Source organism: Macrobrachium nipponense, chromosome 20 (assembly GCF_015104395.2).
Source record: "Macrobrachium nipponense isolate FS-2020 chromosome 20, ASM1510439v2, whole genome shotgun sequence".
Classification (NCBI taxonomy): Eukaryota; Metazoa; Arthropoda; class Malacostraca; order Decapoda; family Palaemonidae; genus Macrobrachium; species Macrobrachium nipponense.
In genome coordinates, this window is record NC_061089.1 from 38,450,564 (window position 1) to 38,470,316 (window position 19,753).

General features: G+C 37.4%; 1 protein-coding gene across 3 annotated transcripts in view; it reads left to right on the plus strand.

Moving 5' to 3' along the window:
* The window catches only part of LOC135224975 (uncharacterized), a 334,014-nt gene extending 314,671 nt beyond the window's left edge, over positions 1-19,343 (plus strand). For all 3 annotated transcript variants that reach the window (XM_064264281.1, XM_064264285.1, XM_064264289.1), the window contains 3 exons: positions 5,089-5,334; positions 16,615-17,301; positions 17,767-19,343. In XM_064264281.1, coding sequence (XP_064120351.1) covers positions 5,089-5,334; positions 16,615-17,301; positions 17,767-17,895 — 1,062 coding nt within the window. In that variant the 3' untranslated portion in view covers positions 17,896-19,343. The remainder of the gene's footprint in view (positions 1-5,088; positions 5,335-16,614; positions 17,302-17,766) is intronic.
* Positions 19,344-19,753: the final 410 nt, after the last annotated feature.

The window sequence follows — 19,753 nt, forward strand, 5'->3', positions numbered from 1 at the left end:
CCGAACTGATCAACGGTAGACAAGGCTCTATGAGCCAGGACCTAGGCTAAGCCAGACGCCAACTAACCTAACAATAACAAAACATAAAAATATAATATATAATAAAAATGAAAGACAGAAGGTAAAATAGCAGGAGAAAAAATCCAGGAGTGTGCGACTAGCCCAAAAGAAGGCAAGTCTACCACTCAAAGCTAGTCAGAGGGCCGATACAAGGAACCTGAACTAGGGTCTGGATAGAAAAGCCTACATAAGGTGAAATACATACACGTATAACAACTTGAGTAGACGTAAAAAGGCGGATAATCAAAATAGAGCGTAAAATAATAAGGGATGTTCTAGGTATGGGAGACCAAGAACGAACCCAACATGCGGCAGGACCATGCTGCCATGCTTCCAGCCCCCGAGAACGTATCTATACCTAAAAAACGGCAAATACCGTCTCGGGGACGGAAAAGACTCGCTAACCGTAAATACTGAGTACTTAACTTAGCTGCTGCAATAGCTGCACGCTCCATTATCGAAAAATCCGAAGAAATGGCACAAAATACACAGAGAGAAAAATAGCACGTGTGCTCGTGAGTGCTAACTGAAAAGGATGACCACTAGAGGCGCAGCAGTCGCAAGCGTGGGATGGTGTAGTAGTAGTACGAGCTGCTCCCTCTGTGGGACGGCTCCCCTCTTGGAGGGTTTTGTAGTGGGAGATTTCTATTGGCATTTGGCTCGTGGTAGTGGTCTCACTCGCCTAGTGTTCATACCGACACCCTCCTAGAGGGTGAGCGAGTCAGTCATACTGACCTTTTTTCTTTATTTTATTTATTCTCTGGTATGTGTTAGTACATTTACCCTAGAAATAATAGATTAAAGGATATTTCGCGCAAGCGACACGAGCTGAGCCCAGAAATTGCTGTTTTGGTTAATGGCGATTTTTGCTTATCAGCCCTGCCGAGAACGGAACCTCCGCCGATAACTTGGGACTGCCTGTAGTCTCCCACAGTTATAACACTTAGTTTACAACCATAATCAGGTAAGCAAGACTAATGAGATCTATAAAAACTTCAGGTATTGTACTCATTAACAACTTGATATCTAGATGAAACAATCAACAGCTACTGCAAGTTTTTCAGCATAAGTTAAATACTGTACAGTGCACCACCCCGTATTTGTGTTCTCCGGATTTGCAGACTCACATTTGAGGATTTCTCTCGGTTACGTTTCCCCACATTATTCGCGGAAAATTCGCGTATTCTCAGTATTTTTCTATGAGAAATTTCCACAAATTCCTGTTTTTTTTCAATTTCATTATAAAAGGCACTTTATGTGATAAAACTATTAAAAAAACCATGTATGTAAAAAATTTTCAGTGGGGTTTTCTTGAGTTTTAACTAACTAAATAAGAGGTTTTAAGCATTTTTATAGGGGTTCCAACTATTTGCAGGTTCTAACTATTCACTGGGGGGGGGTCTGGTACGCATACACCGTGAATACGGGGGGACCACTGTATAAGGTTACGAAAACATATCAAATTGAAATTTTTTTTTTAGTAGTGCACACATCTTTTATTGGTATGGCTTTCCTCCCAACTCCTTAAACTAGCAGCTTAAAAAGGATTGCTTTTGCTCTCAGTAAGATCAAATGTGGTTGTCAAATTGGCAAGGAGGCATGAGTTGAGAGAGCATTCAGGAGTTATCTACAGTATAATTATGCTCACCATGTCTGGGCTTTAAACAAGTAAAATAAAGTTTGTATTTATAGAGTAAATATTTGAGTTACTTTGTTGTGCAACTGTTGATACACATTTTTTATATGTACATAACTGAAAATATAGTAATATACAAATAACGAGATAAAAAGTATTTTTATATGTACATATTGTAATTGAAAATAATATACAAACAAAAAGAAATATTTATGACAGACTTGCTAGCATATCGTGAAAATAAATTTTAGCACTGTAGAAGAAGAGAAAGATGAAGAAAAGTAGAAACTTCTTCACAGCTTTGCTTTTTATTTGCATATTTTGCTTTGATGACAAAATTGCAACAGCATCATGTCTGTTTTCTAACACTTCATTCATTGTTGAGAGTTATTTATGACTTGGTACTTGACAAAACCTGCAGATGAGGTTCTAAAGAACTGTCAAATTATTAATGTTCCCATAGTGCATAGAATTTGCATGGTCTAGTGCTTCCTTGTTCTTATTAAGATTTCAATTGCTGTCCTTATGTTCAATGTTTGTCATTTTGTTTAGGTGTGGTGCATGAGCTTTCATTTGTGTTTGGTGAATAGATTTTAAAAATTATTTAATTTGTGGTCTTATAAGCTTAAATGTCTATATTACCCTTGGCCTCTGGTTATTGTCAGTTGGGCCTTGGCAGATCTGTAGAATAATCTCTTCCTTGCAGTCACTAATTTTGTCAATATTTATATTTGATAGGTTCTTGTAAAAAATTTGCTGGTAATGTGACAAAATATTGAATTTTTAAAATGTAAATAAAATGTATGTAAATGAGCCAAATTTTAAAAATTTAAATATGTATATATATATATATATATATATATATATATATATATATACACACACACACACACACACACAATATCTCCAATGTAGCGCAAAGGAGCACATGCTTGGGAATATCCCTAAATCCACGGTAGAAAGGTGAGTGAAAAACTGAGGACTTGGAACAAGTACTTTCATTGTACGTTCTACATTTTCAAGTTCCCGTTGAATATAATAGAAGTTGACAGACCCTTATATTCAAAAAGAGAAAGGGGGGGGGGGGGGGGGCGGGGGTTACAGTTTGTTAATCTGGGTGGCATGTTCTTTAAGCAAAAGAGACAAGGATAGAGGATCAAGGGACAATCCAGGATGGAGATTTAAATACCTTGTTGACATGGCTTCAATAAAAACAGATTCCAGCAAATTCCTTTTCAAGGAATACTGTATACAATATTGTTTGAATTTGACAGGATATTCTTAACTAGTTTATTTCTCAAATTATTATATGTAATACTAAGTTAATATCAATAGTTTTTAAAATGGGTACAGCAAGAATGAAATTAGGATGAAATGGTACACAGTGAATATTCTTAAGTTCTTTGTTAACACTGGTTTGATTGTAATATTTCTTTTTTGCTTTATTTTTACATTTTCACAAAGTTCCAAAAAAATGTGGAGGGTAACATAATGAATCACCTATATTTTATCAATAATTTAAACTCATCTTCCAAAAACTGGTGTTATTTCTAATAACTAAAGACATCCAAAAATGGTATACAATTATGTATTTTCTTCATATTCTATTGTGAATTTTATGGATGGTACAAGATTATTCATTGTATACACGAAATCAGGAATATTTACATTTTCTTTTACAATACAAAAACAATCGTGTACATATCTGACCCAAAACACCTTAGAGAATAAATTTCTTCGAATAAGTCTAGACTCAAAGAACTCCATGTAAATAATAGACAAAAGTGGCAAAAGAGTGTTACCCATAGCCATACCAAAAATTTGTTCATAAAAATTACCACTGAAAGTGAGTTTAGAATTTTCTATACAAAGAGATACCAAATTAATATTGATGTTGGTAGGTAATTTTAGATTATACAAGGCCAAATGTTTTGATAAAAATTGAAGCAAGTCATCAATTGGAACTTTTGTAAAAAAAAATTGTTACATCAAAACTGGTTGATTTGTCAGTACTGGATAACTCAATATGGGAGAATCTAGCACAGATATCAAAAGTTTTGTAAATGGGAATTTGAAGTAGTACCCAAGATAGGTGATAGTAATTTAACTAGATATTTAGAAAGTTTATAGCAAATAGAACCGGTTGAACTATAATGGGATGAATAGGGAAATCTCTTTTATGGGTCTTGATTTATCCGTACTTGTAAGGTTTTATAGACACAATCAATCAATCAACTTGTAAGGTAAAGATGGACCAGTTGTTGTCACTTTCACTTTTATTGAACAGAATTCCTTTAGTATAACTTTTATTTTAGAACTGAAACTTTTTATGGCATCAACTATTGGGTCTTTCTGTAGCTTTTTGTTTTGTAAGTACATACTTGAGTCATATGTTTTCCATTTTTACCACATAACTAATTTTATCCATTACTACAAAACAATTGGATTTGTCAGCTTTAGTAATATGCAAGCTTTTATCTTTCTTTATTTCTTTAACTGCATCTAAAACCTTTTCAAAAAATTCAATATTTTATTAGGTATTTGAAGTAATCCAGAAAAAAGGCCTTCAATCAATTTATTGTGAACTTGAAAATGTAGAATGTACTACAAAAGTACTTGTTCCAAGTCTTTAATTTTCACTTTGCACTCGCCTTTCTACTGTAGATTTAAGTGTGTGTATATATATATATATATATATATATATATATATATATATATATATATATATATATATAATATATATGTATATATATATAATGTGTGTGTGTGTTTGTGTCTGTATTATATATAATAGCCTCACTTCATCTATAATGTAATATTTCCTTCATAGTTTGCCAGGTTTCCTCTTTATTTTCAAATTTAGTTTTGTTCTCAAGTACAGTATACCCACTTGCGTTTCTTAGAGACTTGTTTAAAAATTCAACCTCATCTTTTTAGGAAAAATGTATGTATATGTAATACTTGATTTTATTGTTAGTAAAGTTAGTTGAATATTGTCTATTTTAACATTATTTTATTTACAACTACAATTGGGTACTTCAGCTGATCTTTTGATATAGTATTTAAACCTAATTATTTTATATGATATGGTGCCATAAACTTTTATCTTACATATTCATTAGCAAAATTTTCCATTAAATATGCAAATTGTTGGATGCAGGCGCTAAGAAAGTAATCATTATATGTAATGTTGTTTTATAAGCTTACAAGTAATGTTAATTGAAATTCCATAATAATGTCATAAATATGTCAAAGATATTGGAGAATACAGTAATACTAATATTTTCCTTTTTTTTATATTTCATTTGAAAGTACTATACAACCATAGAGAAGGCTCTCTCCCAGTGGTCATCAAATACAATGACTGTTCTACATTGATGAATGTATTTCAGGAAACATTAATGAATGCCCTCCGGTCCTATCGCAATCAACTAGTCCAGCAAGAACATTTGTCCCGCACTTTACATGCAACAGCAGCATTTTCCCTCAGTAATGCGAACCATTTTTCAAAGCAGTTACATAGCATAAGTGCCATTAAGGCAGCTATTCGTGCTGAAGTAACTCACATGGAACAGCTTCTGGCCAATGCAAAACCCAATTCTTTCAACAGAACTTGCATCAACAGTGTAATGATGCAGGTAATTTATTCTTTTTTGGTTTAAACTGCATGAAGGTTTTTCATTAAATTTCTTAACATTATACTACCTGTAAACAGTTTCACTTAGTATTAATACAGAATTATCCTTTTTTTGTTCATGGATGGAGATTTTCTACTTGATGTAGGTAGTTTATTCTTTTTCAGTTTAACCCTCTTACGCCGACTGGACATATTTTACGTCGACATTTTTTGTCTCCCGTGTGCCGACTGGACGTATTTTACGTCGACTTACAAAAGTTTTTTTTTAAATTCGCGGAAAAATACTTATAGGCCTACCAGCCTAAAACTTTTGAATCACGCGCATTGGGGGATGCTGGGAGTTCACGGATCAAGGTGTTGTTTTGTTTACAATAGTTACGCAGGCGCGCAAGCGCGAATTTCTCTCTTGCCGCACTAAAATTATCTGTGACACATCTCGGAAATTATTTCGTCACTTTGACATAATTTTTGTACCATTGTAAATTAGCCGTTACATGAAGTATTATATATGAAAATGTGTGCATTTCTATGTAGAATACAACAATAAAATACTCATGATTGTAGCTTTTATCAGTTTTGAGATATTTTCATATAAATAACGATAATTGCCAAAATTTCAACCTTCGGTCAACTTTGACTCTACCGAAATGGTCGAAAAACCCAATTGTAAGCTAAAACGCTTATATTCTAGTAATATTCAATCATTTACCTTAATTTTGCAACTAATTGAAAGTCTCTAGCACAATATTTCGATTTATGGTGAATTTATGACAAAACTTTTTCCTTACGTCCGCGCGGTAACTCTTCCGAAAAAAGTCATACATGCGATTGTGGTAATGTTTGCACCATTTTAAAATTAGCCGTTATATAAAGTTTTATATATGGAAATGTGCGCAATTTTATGCACAATACAACTAAAAACAACCCATGGTTGTAGCTTTTATCAGTTTTGAGATATTTTCATATAAATAACGATAATTGCCAAAATTTCAACCTTCGGTCAACTTTGACTCTACCGAAATGGTCGAAAAACGCAATTGTAAGCTAAAACTCTTATATTCTAGTAATATTCAATCATTTACCTTCATTTTGTAACATATTAGAAGTCTCTAGCACAATATTTCGATTTATGGTGAATTTATGAAAAAAATAACTTTTTCCTTATGTCCGCGCGGTAACTCTTCCGAAAAAATCATACGTGCGATTGTGGTAATGTTTGCACCATTTTAAATTAGCCGTTACATAAAGTTTTATATATGAAAATGTGCGCAATTTCATGTAGAATACAACGAAAAATAATTGAAGGTTGTAGCTTTTCTCCTTTTTGAAATATTTGCATATAAATCACGATAAATAGAAAAAAAACCACGTTCAGTCAACTTTGACTCTACCGAAATGGTCGAAAAACGTAATTGTAAGCTAAAACTCTTACAGTCTAGTAATATTCAGTTATTTATCTTCATCTTGAAACACATTCGAAGTCTCTAGCAAAATATTTAGAATTATGGTGAATTTAAAAAAAAATCTTTCCTTCCCTCCGCGTGCGGATTCTCCGCCACAAATCTCCGAAATACGTACGTCCCATTCTCGGAATATTTGCTCCGTTTCATATTAGGCATTTCATAGAGTTTTATATATGAAAATGTGCGCAATTTTATGTAGAATAAAACGAAAAATATTTGAAGGTTGTAGCTTTTCTTATTCCCGAAATAATTGCATATAAAAAATATATATATAAAAAATTCGACATTCGGTCAACTTTAACTCGTCAGATATGGTCGAAAACTGCAATTGTAAGCTAATACTCTTACAGTATAGTAATATTCAATCATTTGTCTTCATTTTGAAAGAAATTGGAAGTCTCTAGGACAATATTTAGATTTATGGTGAATTTTTGAAAAAAATATTTGTTAACGTCCGCGCGTTACGAATTCATGCATTATTTTGTGATAATATTTTCTCTGTGTTGCTTTTATTGTTTTACAATGTGTTATATACCAAAATGATCGCAATTTAGTGTACATTACAATGAAAAGAAAAGTAACTTGTTACCTTTAACCTTTTTGCGCACAGCGCGATTTGAATACAATTATATATGAAATTTCGTTTTTGCGCTATCATATATCGCATTATTTATATATGATAATGTTATTTTTTTTCATTTCTGATGGTTGCATACTAAACTTCAGGCAATGACAAAAAAAGGAGCCAAAAATGAACTCTTAATCTTGAAAACTAAGCACGCTGTGAATTTTTGAATAAAATATTTTTTCCACTTCCGTGCTCACTCCGAAACCCCTCCGGCACACGGGAGACAATTTTTTATTTACCGCTCCGGCGTAAGAGGGTTAATGACATGAACATTTTTTAATTACAGTTCTAAATTAACATTATATCTTTAAAGAATTTATTCACTGTTATGTATATTAATCTATTTCTTAGCATGTGTAGAAATTTTTTATTTGATTAAATGTTGAATCAGTGCTTATTAAGGTCTTTCTGTGTATTTGCATGAGAGCTGAAAGTTTTACTTTAATGAAAATTTTGACTCGTAAATCCATTTTACTAGTGGGTCATGTAAGTTATTAGGGAAATATTTGAATACTTTTTCAGAAATGTGAAATAATTAAAAATGTTTAATTATTCATATGCGGAACAAACCTTCGGTTTTAACAATAGGATATTTTTCAAGTGCCAGCTGGTAACCCGTTAAAATAATCAAAGATTGTAAAGCAAGGAATCTGTTAGATCAGGCAACACCTGCACGTATGAGGTGAAAGCTGATCAGAGACCGTGCATTGGACCTCGTAACGCTTTAGTTTTCCCTTAATTGCCTTGGGGAGTAGACGCTTACGCATTGCTCTCCTTCCAAGCCGGTTGTTTGTGCCCGTGTTCTGTCTTTCAGTGTGTTTGGTGTGTGTATTTGTAATTTTGGCTTCCTCCGAGTCTTCACAGCCTCGACAACGCATGTACCCGGGCATTCAGGGTTTTCCATGCTCAAGGTCTTTGGCATCGTCAGCTACGGATCCGCATACGACTTGCAGTAGGTGCAGAGCAAATTTTTGTACAGTGACTAACCCCTGCCTGGAATGTCGTGCCTGACCTAAGTCGCAGTGGAGGGTGTTTTATAGGAAGAGGGAACGTTGCAGAGTTTCGACTCTTCCTTCTTGGGAGGGGTTTTCTTCTCATCTGGACGATTCAGCTGCTCCCTCTCCCTCAATTACTCTTCCTGATGCTAGTTCTGGTGTTCCTGTGTCTCCTTCATTTTCTTCCATTGATTTGTCAACGGAAGTATCGGGAGTGCCGCAGGGTGATGTTATGTTTAATGTAGCCGGCTCTCCCTCTGGATCCAATTATCTTCCCAGAAGGGAGGAGGCTGCTTCATCTAATTCCTTTGTTTCAGTTTTGGAGTCATCAAAAATGGTGGCGGTCTGGTCTTCGCTTGGGCTACGGGTTCACCCTCCTTCGATGATCTGTTGTTGCATTTCTTGCAGGCTCATGCCCCCCATTGTTCTCCCGCCTCTCCCTGTACTACTCTACATTGGCTCACGTGTGCAGCCATCTTGTTGATCCTCGCCTACAGTCCCTGGGTCACGCCTTATCGCTTCGCCAGTGAGGCCATCGACTGGCTCTGGTCATAGCGATGTCGTTACGTCAGCCGCTCATCCTCCCGTCTCTGTGACATCATTGCTTCCCGCTATGACGTCATCATCCTGTCTTTCCAAGTCATCCGAGGTGTTGTTTCAAGCGGTCTGAGGATGGTTTGTAAACGTGAGGTCTCTTCTTCACATCCTGCTTCTAAGAGATCTCGTAGGGAAGATTTATCTCCTTCTCCATCTTCTCAATTGCTGTCTCGTCATCGTATCAGACGGAGGATCCCAGACTTTGCAGTTATGTCTTCTGCAAGCGGAGGAAGTGCATCACCTTCTCCTTCTCACGGCTGTGTCTCCCCCATGCACATACGTGTTCGTGCAAGTGAGAGGAGTGCCTTGCCAGCTGCCCCACAGGGTCATGCTTCCCCACCACAGGGTCGTGTTCGTGGGATTGGCAGTGGAGATTGATGAAGGGAGGCATCCTCGTCTTTGTAACATGGTAGTGTCTCCCCAATGCGTGCTGGTAATGCATTGACATCTCTTCATGGCTGTCTCTCTCCTCATGGACGTATTTGTGACAGTATGAGTGTCAAGTCTTCATCTTCAGTACGTGGACATGTTTCATGCTTGCACATACAGTAGTGCTTCAGGTTACAAAATTATTCCGTTCCGAAGCGGCCTTCGTAACCTGATTTTTTCGTATCTAGAACTACGTTTTATATATAAATTGCCTAATTTGTTCCAAGCCCTACAAAAACACCACAGTAAATTTTATAAAGCTAAATTGACCAATAAACAATGAAATACAACAATTTGGACCATTCAATACTTAACCTAACCGTTACTGTACCTGTAAATAAACTGTATTAGTGTGCAGGGTACAAGAAATAGTGTGTGTAAGTATATGTACATATGTATGTAGTAAAATGTGGAACCTTACCTTTCGAGTGAGGTGATGTCCGAAAGTGGCGACAGAGGGGGAGGACAAACAACAGAAAACATGAACACTTAACTTTACGAAACACATTAAAAAATGGCAGAAAACATTAACACTAAACTTTATGAAACATAACAAATGGTAGAAAACATTAACGCTTCTTGATTATCTCCATCTTCGTCTCCATAGAAAATATCCTCTTCTTTCCGTGAACTTCAGCAACATTCTTGGGACCCATGGCTAATAATGTAAGTCATGAGGTTCACACACAACATGATAAAGTAACTTACAGTACAACAAAAGCAAAATCACCAACATGAATTTACGTTAACAAACGAAATATATGTGAACGAACGAATTCCAGAGATGTTTAAGATAATGCTGCCGCAAAAAATGGTCAAGGAACACCTTTCCATAGAGGCATGACGGGATAGATGTTGACCAATAGGAGAGCAGGATCTTACGGTGGTGACTAGCATCAGGAACCAATGGGAGAGCAGGAGGTTGGTGCCGAGTCTACTGAGTTGGCAGTGCGCCAGTTTTAAAATTGTTCTCGGCGGCCCAGGCGAATCTCGGACTTTACCCTTTCGCAACCTGAATTATTTTCGTATACTGAAGCAAAAAAAAATCTTTGTCTTTTTCGTATGTAAGGACTTTTGTATGTAGAGGTTCCACTCGTCGTGCTGAGTTTTTGGAGGTACTCCTTTGTCTGCTCCTGTTCCAGTTCATTGGCATAAGGATGATAAGGTGCCAATTAAAAGGTCGAAAGTTATAGAGATGGGAATGGTCCAAGCTGTGTGTAAGGATTCGTCACTCAACAAGACTGTGGTTTACGGTCGGGAATGCGAGGCTTCCTTGGCCTGCAGACGGATTCCTCGTTCTCCTGGAAGAAGTCGTGACCTTATGAGTCAATCGCCTTTGAGAAGCTCTCTTCAGCCTCCTTCCGTGTCTTGGGACCATGCTTGGTCGACATCTCACGGACGTGTAATTGTCTCGTCACATGGCCACATACGCTGTTCGTCCCGTGAACGCGTACGTGTTTCGCCTGATGTACGTGTTTATGATTGTTTCACTGACGGTGTATGTGGCGCTTCACACAAGTCTGTACGTGGTTCGAGCTGGGACCATGCACAAGTGACATTGCTTGTTGATGCTCAAGAACCTTTAATAGCTGGGTCTTCAAGTGTTAGAACCTTCTCTCTAACCATTAATGTCCAGAATGCTAGGCTCCCTAGCAAAGAGGAGGATGATACTGCAAGCCTTCTCCTTCACAAGCCTTCTTTACGTCGTCGGTCACCGTTGCCAGAGCAGGAGGAGGGGACACCCAAGATTTTTCGTCTTCCTTTGCAGAGGATGTTGATCTCATTCGTGGGCTCAACAATCTTGAGTGTAGGATGTAAGCTCAGTCTTCTATCACTCTTTCATGCATAGTCAGGATCCTAAGACCTCTTTTGAATTTCCCTTTCAGGCCACACTCAGTCCGTCTTGCAACATGTGAATGCTTTGGTGTTGGACCAGGATGGCTATTTGCATTCAAAGGGGTTGCCCAAGTTTCTTCTTCCTCCTCTCGTGCAGCGTAAGAAGTACTATTCGACTAATGTGGTTCATTTAATGCCTCGTCACCTTAACCCGGACGTGATCCAGCTCAAACCTGGTTTAACCTTAAAACTAGTTAGGTCAGAAGGTCCTTCCTTGTCATCGCAAGAGGCCTTAGCTGTGGAGACTACGGCAGGTTCCATCTCCCAGACAGTCTCATGGCTTGACTTGTGGACCACCGCAGTAGCCAAAATTTCTTTGGATAGGTCTGTAGAAGGATTAGTGAGTTTGCCTTCTTTCACTAGACTATTGCAGTCTGGTGGCAAGGCATTTTCTTACCTGACCCCATCTTAGAGTGAACTTGTGAGCAAACCTCCTCCTAGCCAGGAGAGACGCAGCTTTATCCAAGGTGGCAAGCTCAGTGGACTCTTGAGTCTTTGTCAGCGCTCAGGAATGGGGATCTCCTGGATTCGCAGATCCTGTTCCTGAGGACTGAATTAGAAAATACGATTGACCGACGATAGACAGAAACTAAGGACAGGTTGGTCCATCAGGCGGTTTCCAAGTCGGAGGCACGTTCACTTTCCCCCCCTCCTCCTCCTCCTCAGCAACAGGTATGAAGATCTTCGCCTGTTAAGTCATCTAAGGGTTCTGCTTCAGCAAGGGTCTCTCAGTCCCCCTCTCAGGCTAAGTCTAGCAAGCAGCAGCGTCTGGGAGGGACTCTAGAGGAAGGGGCAGAGGGGGTCATCAATAGAGTGGGCTTCTCCCTCTCCATTGCCATGAGTAGGGGGATGCCTGGCAGGCTAGTGGGTTTAGTGGCAAGGTTATGGAGCGGAGAAATGGGTGGTAGATGTTCTGCAGGTGGGATAACTACTACCATTCAACTTCTCTCCCCCCTCTCAGACCCTTTCTCAGTCAGATATATGCTAGTGATTCTCCCGAAAGTTCTTAGCTTTTCGGGAGGAAGTGTTGAAAATGCTGGACAAGGGTGCAATAGAGGAAGTGATGCGTCCTTTTCTAGGGTTCACAGTTGCATTTTCCTGGTACCAAAAGCGACAGGTGACTAGAGACCAGTAATCTACCTTTCCACCTTGAATCATTTTGTCAGGAAGACAAGGTTCAAGATGGAGATCCCACGGACAGAGTTAGCAGCAGTGAGGGACAACAACAACTTGCTGTTGTTAGATCTAAAGAATGCTTACTTCCAGATCCCTATTTATCCTTAGTCTAGAAAGTTTCTTCGCTTTGCTTTTGGAGAGCGGGTATTCCAATTCAAGGTCCTGTGCTTTGGGTTGACCACATCCCCTCAAGTGTCCACAGGGGTATTCGCCCTCGTCTTGACATGGGCTCAGGCTCAAGGGAGTTGATACCTCGACGACTGGCTGGTCTTAGCAAGCTCCAGGGAGAAACTGCTGCAGGACAGAGATCATCTGCTTCAGTTTTGTTGGGAGCTAGGCATTGTAGTAAACCTAGAGCAGTTGAATCTCGTTCCCAGCCAGAAAGTTCATTATCTAGGTATGGTTATACATACAGCATTTCATGAGTTTTTCCATCAGACCATAGGTTGGAGAAGTTGCAGTTAGTAGCATGCAAGTTCCCATCACAACCAGAACAGCCAGCTCAACATTGGCAGGTTCTTTTGGGGATTTTGTCTTCTCTGGAGAAGCTGGTCCCTCATGGTCGTCTTCATCTTCAGTCTCTGCAATGGAGATTGAAAGACCTCTGGTCCCCACCAGGAGATTCCCCTCTTCAGAGAGTTCCTCTGTCCGGAGAGGTGAAGCAAGATCTGTTTTCAGATGCCTCTCCCTTGGGTTGGGGTGCTCACCTAGGGGACCTCATTGCATCAGGCGTTTGAAGTATGGGAGACAAGCTACACATCAACGTTTTGGAGCTGAAAGCAGCTTTTCTGGGTCTGAAAGTTTCAGAAGGTAGAGGGTCATTCGGTAGTTCTGATGTCTGACAACACAACGGTGGTCACTTATGTGAACAAACATGGGGGTCTGATGTCTTGTCACCTCCATTCATTGACAATCGAGTTACACCGGTGGACAATCAACAACTCGGTGGAGCTCTCAGCCAGATACATTCCAGGCAAGAAGAATGTGGTCACCAACAGGCTGAGTCGTCGGAACCAAATCCTGGCCACGGAGTGGTCTCTGCATCAAATCATGGCAGACAGGCTTTTTAAGGTTGGGGGGGGCAGACAGGCTTTTTCAGGTTTGGGGGAGGCCTATGTTAGACCTCTTCACAACTCACTTCAACAGAAAATGAAGTTTCCTGTTCGGTGGTCCCGGATCCTCTAGCTCTGGCAGAGAACGCCTTCCAGCACCCTTGGGACAACCTCGAGGTGTACACCTTCCCTTCATTTTGCCAATCCGTCAAGTTCTGAAAAGGGGAATGAGTTCTCAAATCAGGATGACTTTGGGTGCTCCTCTGTGGCTGCAAGCAGAATGGTTTCTGGACGTTCTGTTCCTTCTGTCAGAGGTTCCAAGAGAGATTCCCCTGTGGCAGCTGCTTCTTTGCCAGCCTCACATTGAAAGGTTTCATCAGTCAATAGAATCCCTGTCTCCACGAATGGAGACTATCAAGTATCTCCTCCGAGCGAGAGGTTTTTCTCAGGAAACAGCGAGACATGTCCAGTTGTCTCAGGAAGTCCTCTTCAGCAGTTTACCAGGGGAAATGGGCAATCTACTGTGATTGACGTTGTCAACAGGGTTTCTCTCCACTCGAAACCTCTGTTCAGCGTATAGCAGAGTTTTTGGGCTTACTTAGGGATGAGAAAGGCCTTTCAGTTTCTGCTATCAGGAGCAGCAGAGCAGTGTTGAGTTTAGTATTGCGTCTGAGAGGTGTAGACATCTCTTCATCCTGGGAAATCTCCTTGTTGTTCAGGGGTTTCAAGCAGACCTGTTCTCCAAGGGAACTCAAGCCTCCAGCATGGGATGTTTCACTTCCCCTGAGAAGTTTCACTAGAGCTCCTTTCGAGCCCTTGTGTCGATCATCGGACAGAAATTTGAAGTTCAAGACAATTTTCCTTTTATCCTTGGCTTCTTCGAAGAGAGTTGGGGAGCTTCATGGCCTAAGTTATTATGTGAAACATACCAGGGGTTGGGGGTCTGTGACCTTCGAGTTTGTCCCGGAATTCGTGGCCAAGACCCAGAATCCCTCGGTGCATGACGACAGATTTGCCTCTTTTTCCATTCTATCTTTGAATGACTTTGTGGACAGTGACCCACAAGAGCTCTTGTTATGTCCTGTCAGAGCCCTACATTGCTATTTTAAAAAGACTCAACATCTCAGACCTGGGTGTCGTAGGCTTTTTGTTGGCACTAGTCGGTCCAAGAAAGAAGTTCCCAGGAACATTATTTCTTTTTGGATTTGCGAGACTTATTCATCTTTTGATGGTTCTGTCACTGAGTCTGTGCAAGCTAGAGCACATGACATCATAGGAATAAGTTCCTCTAGGCATTTAAGAAAAATTTTGCTGTTCAAAGGATTTTGAATGCTGGTACTTATTGCGCCAATCCACGTTCACGCCATTTTGCCCACAGATCTTTGGACACGTTTTCCTTGGGCCCTGTGGTGGCTGCCAACAAATTGTGTAACTCACCCATTGCCCTTCACTGGGCAATTTTGTATCTTACCTAGGTGATTGTGTGGAAGAGAAAATGAATGAGTTGGCTGGTCGCTCTCTTTCTCTTTGTTCCTTTCGTCTTCCTACGGGCGGGTTGAGGAATAGATACGTAATATGCTGGACTGGTCTGATGCAGGTTAGTAAGGTAGTCATACTGATAGTTAGTTTGCTTTATGTATTTTTGAAATAATCAAACCCTCTACTATTCAGTAACAAATACTCCACTCTCTAGCAAGGGGGAGTGAGGAGTAATAACAAACACCTGTGATTATATGGTTTGTTATTTGTACAGTCAGAATTTTCTTTAGCTCCCTAGATGCAGTGAATCTGCTCATATATCATTGTATTGCAACCCAGATGGCCAAGTTGTTAGATATCAGTTCATCTTAGCTTCTCACGGGCATTGGTCCACCTTCTCTAGAACTCATTCTTCTAGAGAGGTGGTCAGGTGGGTTAACCCCCAGCTGGTTTAGGATACTTGTACCTCCCACCAAGTATAAGTCTATCCTATTGTTAAGACTGAAGGTTTTTTCCACATATGAACAAATGACAAATTTTTAAATCAATTTGTATTTTTCATAGCTAACAAACCTGAGGTCTTAACGTGTACTGCCAACCTCTAGTTGCCTCTCTCTATCTCTTATTATCTCCTGGGTTGGGGAAAGACTAAAGCGTCACAAAGCCCAATGTGCAGTCTCTGACCAGCTTTCACCTCGTACGCACAGGCGTTGCCAGATCTCAGATTCCTTGCTTTACAAACTTTGATTGTTTTAACTGGTTACCAGCTGGCACTTGGAAAATATCCTATTGTTAAGACCTCAGGTTTGTTAGCTATGAAAAATACAAATTGAATTTAAAATTTGTCATATTTGAAATACAAGTGCCAGTGCACCTTTTCCAATTATGTAGTTGCTTGCAATACTATTGATATGCAAAGTATCTTAGTGGTTACTTCTTTCATGAAAGTTCATGCTTTTGGTAATCAGCCCACCTAAAAGAAGGAAGTCTATACCATGAACTTTTTATAAGCTTATACAGATTTGCCATTGTCTATTCTGTAAAATATTTAATTTTAATTTTTTTTATTTGGTACAATAACTTTTATTTAATGTAATATGATCAGATCATAAGATTAGTAACTTTGTAGTGTAGGTAATTGTAAAGTTAGTCAGTTTATTGGTCAGAAATGCAGTGTACGTTCAGTAGTATGGCAATCCCACTGTATAGAGAAAAATATGGCTCCAAAATGGTAGAATGGTAAAAATTTGGAGGTTTTTATGATGAAAAACTCAATAAAAATGCAGGTTACCGCATCTTCAAGTACAGTATATTTTTCAAAATAAATTATTCAAGTTATAAATATCGTTCTATATTTAAATGAGTATATTGTGATTTTATTTGGATATTAGAACTGTGATTTTATTTGTTTTAGTTTTAATTAATATTTTCTTAGAGCCACCTAACAATCAAATATTTAGGATAGGTTAGCAGAAATTAGTACTTCCATTTATGCCAGACTATCATACTTACAGTGTATTTTCTTTAAATTTCACAGACTTACAGAGCATATTCTGTTTATTTCAGATGGTGTCACTACTAAGAAAACAAGCAGAGCTTTGCCATGATATAGAGAGACTTACATTATCACCTTCACTCACATCTCCAAAATCTGATGATTCAGTAGCATCAAAAACTCCATCCTGTTCTTCCCTTAGTAACGAATGTGATGTGACAAACAGTGGAGTAAGTCATGAGGATAACAATGAATGTTCCTCTGGAGATAATGATATTGCAAAAGCTGATCCTCAGTTCTCTCAACCAGAAAATGTTCACTGTAGTTCAAAGACTGACAGTCTCTCTTCTTTTAGTTCACATAAGCCTGTTGTAGAAAATATTGGACTGAGAAATTCAAATCCTATTTCTTTGAACAGTCAAGCAGGAAGTATAGGAAGTGAAAAAGACTGTGACTCAATTCCTAATTCATCTAGTAAAATGGGAAGTTTATGTGTAACAGACACAAGTAAAAATTGTAATGTGCACAAACTGTCTAAATCATTTTTATTGTCTTCATCTGAAGAACTGACACCATTCGTTAAAACCTGTGATAGTGTGAAAGGAAGTGAAAGTACATTAGATGATGATGAAATGGATTCTAGTGATAAGATGGCAAGAACAAATTCTACTTATGTAGAAATAAATTTAAAGTCTCCAGCAAATCCTAATATGAAACCTAATGCTCTTAATACTGAAGGCCTAGAAGACTTAGATTGGGTATGTATATACAATTTCTTTTATTTATCCTAGTCCACCAGTAGTATCTGTTTCCTGTAAAAACATTCATGTTCAATATTAGTAGCAGAAGTGTCTGGAAAAATTAAGCTGGCGTAAATTGAAAAAGTTAGCCCAAAACACTTTTGTCTAAAAATAAAAAAATATTCATCATATTTGTAGGCAGCCAGTGATATAAAACAGTACAAGATGTAATTGCAGTTCAATGCTGAAATGAATGCTTGCATTTGACTAGGTATAGATTACCTTTTTCAACAACTTTTCTTGAGCATGTTCAAAAGTTGTATAGCTATGTCCATTATGTCAATATAATAAAAGCCTTGAGGAGGGTATTCATGTTTGCATTATTTCCAAAGGTATGCTGAGAACTAGCCTTCATGGGATTCAAATTATTTTGTATGTAAAAAGTTTGTCAAATCAGTAATTCAACTTTGTTTATTCCAACAGGTTACACAGTTGGTGGAAACACAAGTTCGAAACCATACAGAGATTGTTCAAACTCATCTTAACCAGCAGTCAAAAGAAATGGAAGACATTAAAAAGATGTTGCATCTGTTATTAAATAAGTTTCAGTGATCCATTCCATATCTGTATTGTACAGTATTATTCTGTGATTATAGCATTAACAAATTATTTGACATAGGTTACTAGTTTTAGATATAGCCATTAAGTCTTTTATAGCTTTGAAAGATATCTTAATGAAACTATTGCAGTCAAATTTGTAATTTCAAATCTGCATATTTCTCATCACAGTTCTTTTAGACTGCAAAAAGACTTAAGTTTAAGTTGTTGAATAATGTAAATGAGATCACTATGTGCTGTAATGTTTTAGTAGTTGCCTAGTTTTTGGTGCTACCTTGAGGAGTGTGCTATAATTTTTTTTTTTTTGGATTTTTTGAAATTAAATGTTATACTATTCAATGCTTATGTGTATTATATACAAAATTGGCCACACAGGCTTTCATTGTTTATAATTCATTAATTGTTTTATACCTTGTAAGGGGCCTTCCAGAAATAATTACTGCAATTTACACAAACTTAATGAGTTTAATTTGAGATTTTTTTAAGATTCTGTATCAGAGCCTTGTCTAAAAAAAATTTCTGTTACTCTATTTTTTTTCAATATTTGCCTCAAATTATACAATGAGATTTTTAATTTATTTTTTATTTTTATGGGTTTTGAAAATAAAGTTTTATTTGCAAACAATAATATATTGCACATGACTTTTAAGCAAAATGTTTTATTAAGGCCAGATTATTAAAGACATTTCATACTAATTTTTGTACTTGCTGAAAATATATTTTAATTAATATATTTAGATCATGAAATATTTTAAAAATGAACTACAGTACTAGTTCATTTTATTTACATTACGTATACTATATTTTGTAAAATGGTAGTATGTATGTATATGGGAAAGGGAGTAGATCTGTTAGTATCTTTAATGATTTTCTGCCAAATTTCAAATCAGCCATTCTTGCCTTCATATTTTGAAGATGCCCCATTTTTGTTTGAAGAATAATTCACATATATTTTAGTGAAATTCTTATACAGCTGTGTATTATTGGCAATTACTCATATTTTACCCACATGGTTTTCCAATCTGTGTGTACTGTTATAAGGACAGCAGATTGTACCTTCCTATCATGTTGATGAGATTTTACAAATGGCATATATTATAACCAGGACTAATTTTAATTAAGGAAACTGTTCTATTCAACTTGAGGAAATATTATGTAAGATTTTGGCAATATGTTTTAAAATATTACTGGTTACATTATTTAAACTGAGTATGTTACCTCATATTTCTAACACTTTTCTTCATCAGCAATGGTTGCAATTGTGATATTACTTGTAAATTTTGTGCTTATTTAAGAGTTGTTAATATAATTCTTTGTAATATAAATTCATTTATGTTAATATAATTCTTTGTAATAGAAATTCATTTATGTGTATTTTCCAGTGTATTTTATCATAGTATGGGAAATATATTCTTTAGGTGAATAAAATTGGTCACTGGCTATTTCTAAGAATTGTCTTTCCTTTTGTAAACTGCCTTCTTTATAGCATATTATTTGCTGAAAGACCTTCATTAATACAGGGTTTACTGAAAATACAATCGCTATTTCAGCCACATTTATTTTGTATAGACGTTTCTCTATTCTTCTTAGTACTGACTTTTTTCTGTAATTAAGTTGGCTATTGAAACAGCAAATGGGGGATTCTGTGAAAAAAAAAAAATGTATTTGTCAAATTGAATATATTATACAAAATGCAGTACAAATTGGATCATAAGCCTAATCAACAAAGGATACTAAATCTCTCTCTCTCTCTCTCTCTCTCTTCCTTAAACCCAGAAGGACATTGTCAGGCAGATGTTATGAGACTGAAGTTCTTACGGAAGTCCTATGGTATGTATAGTTGTTCATACAC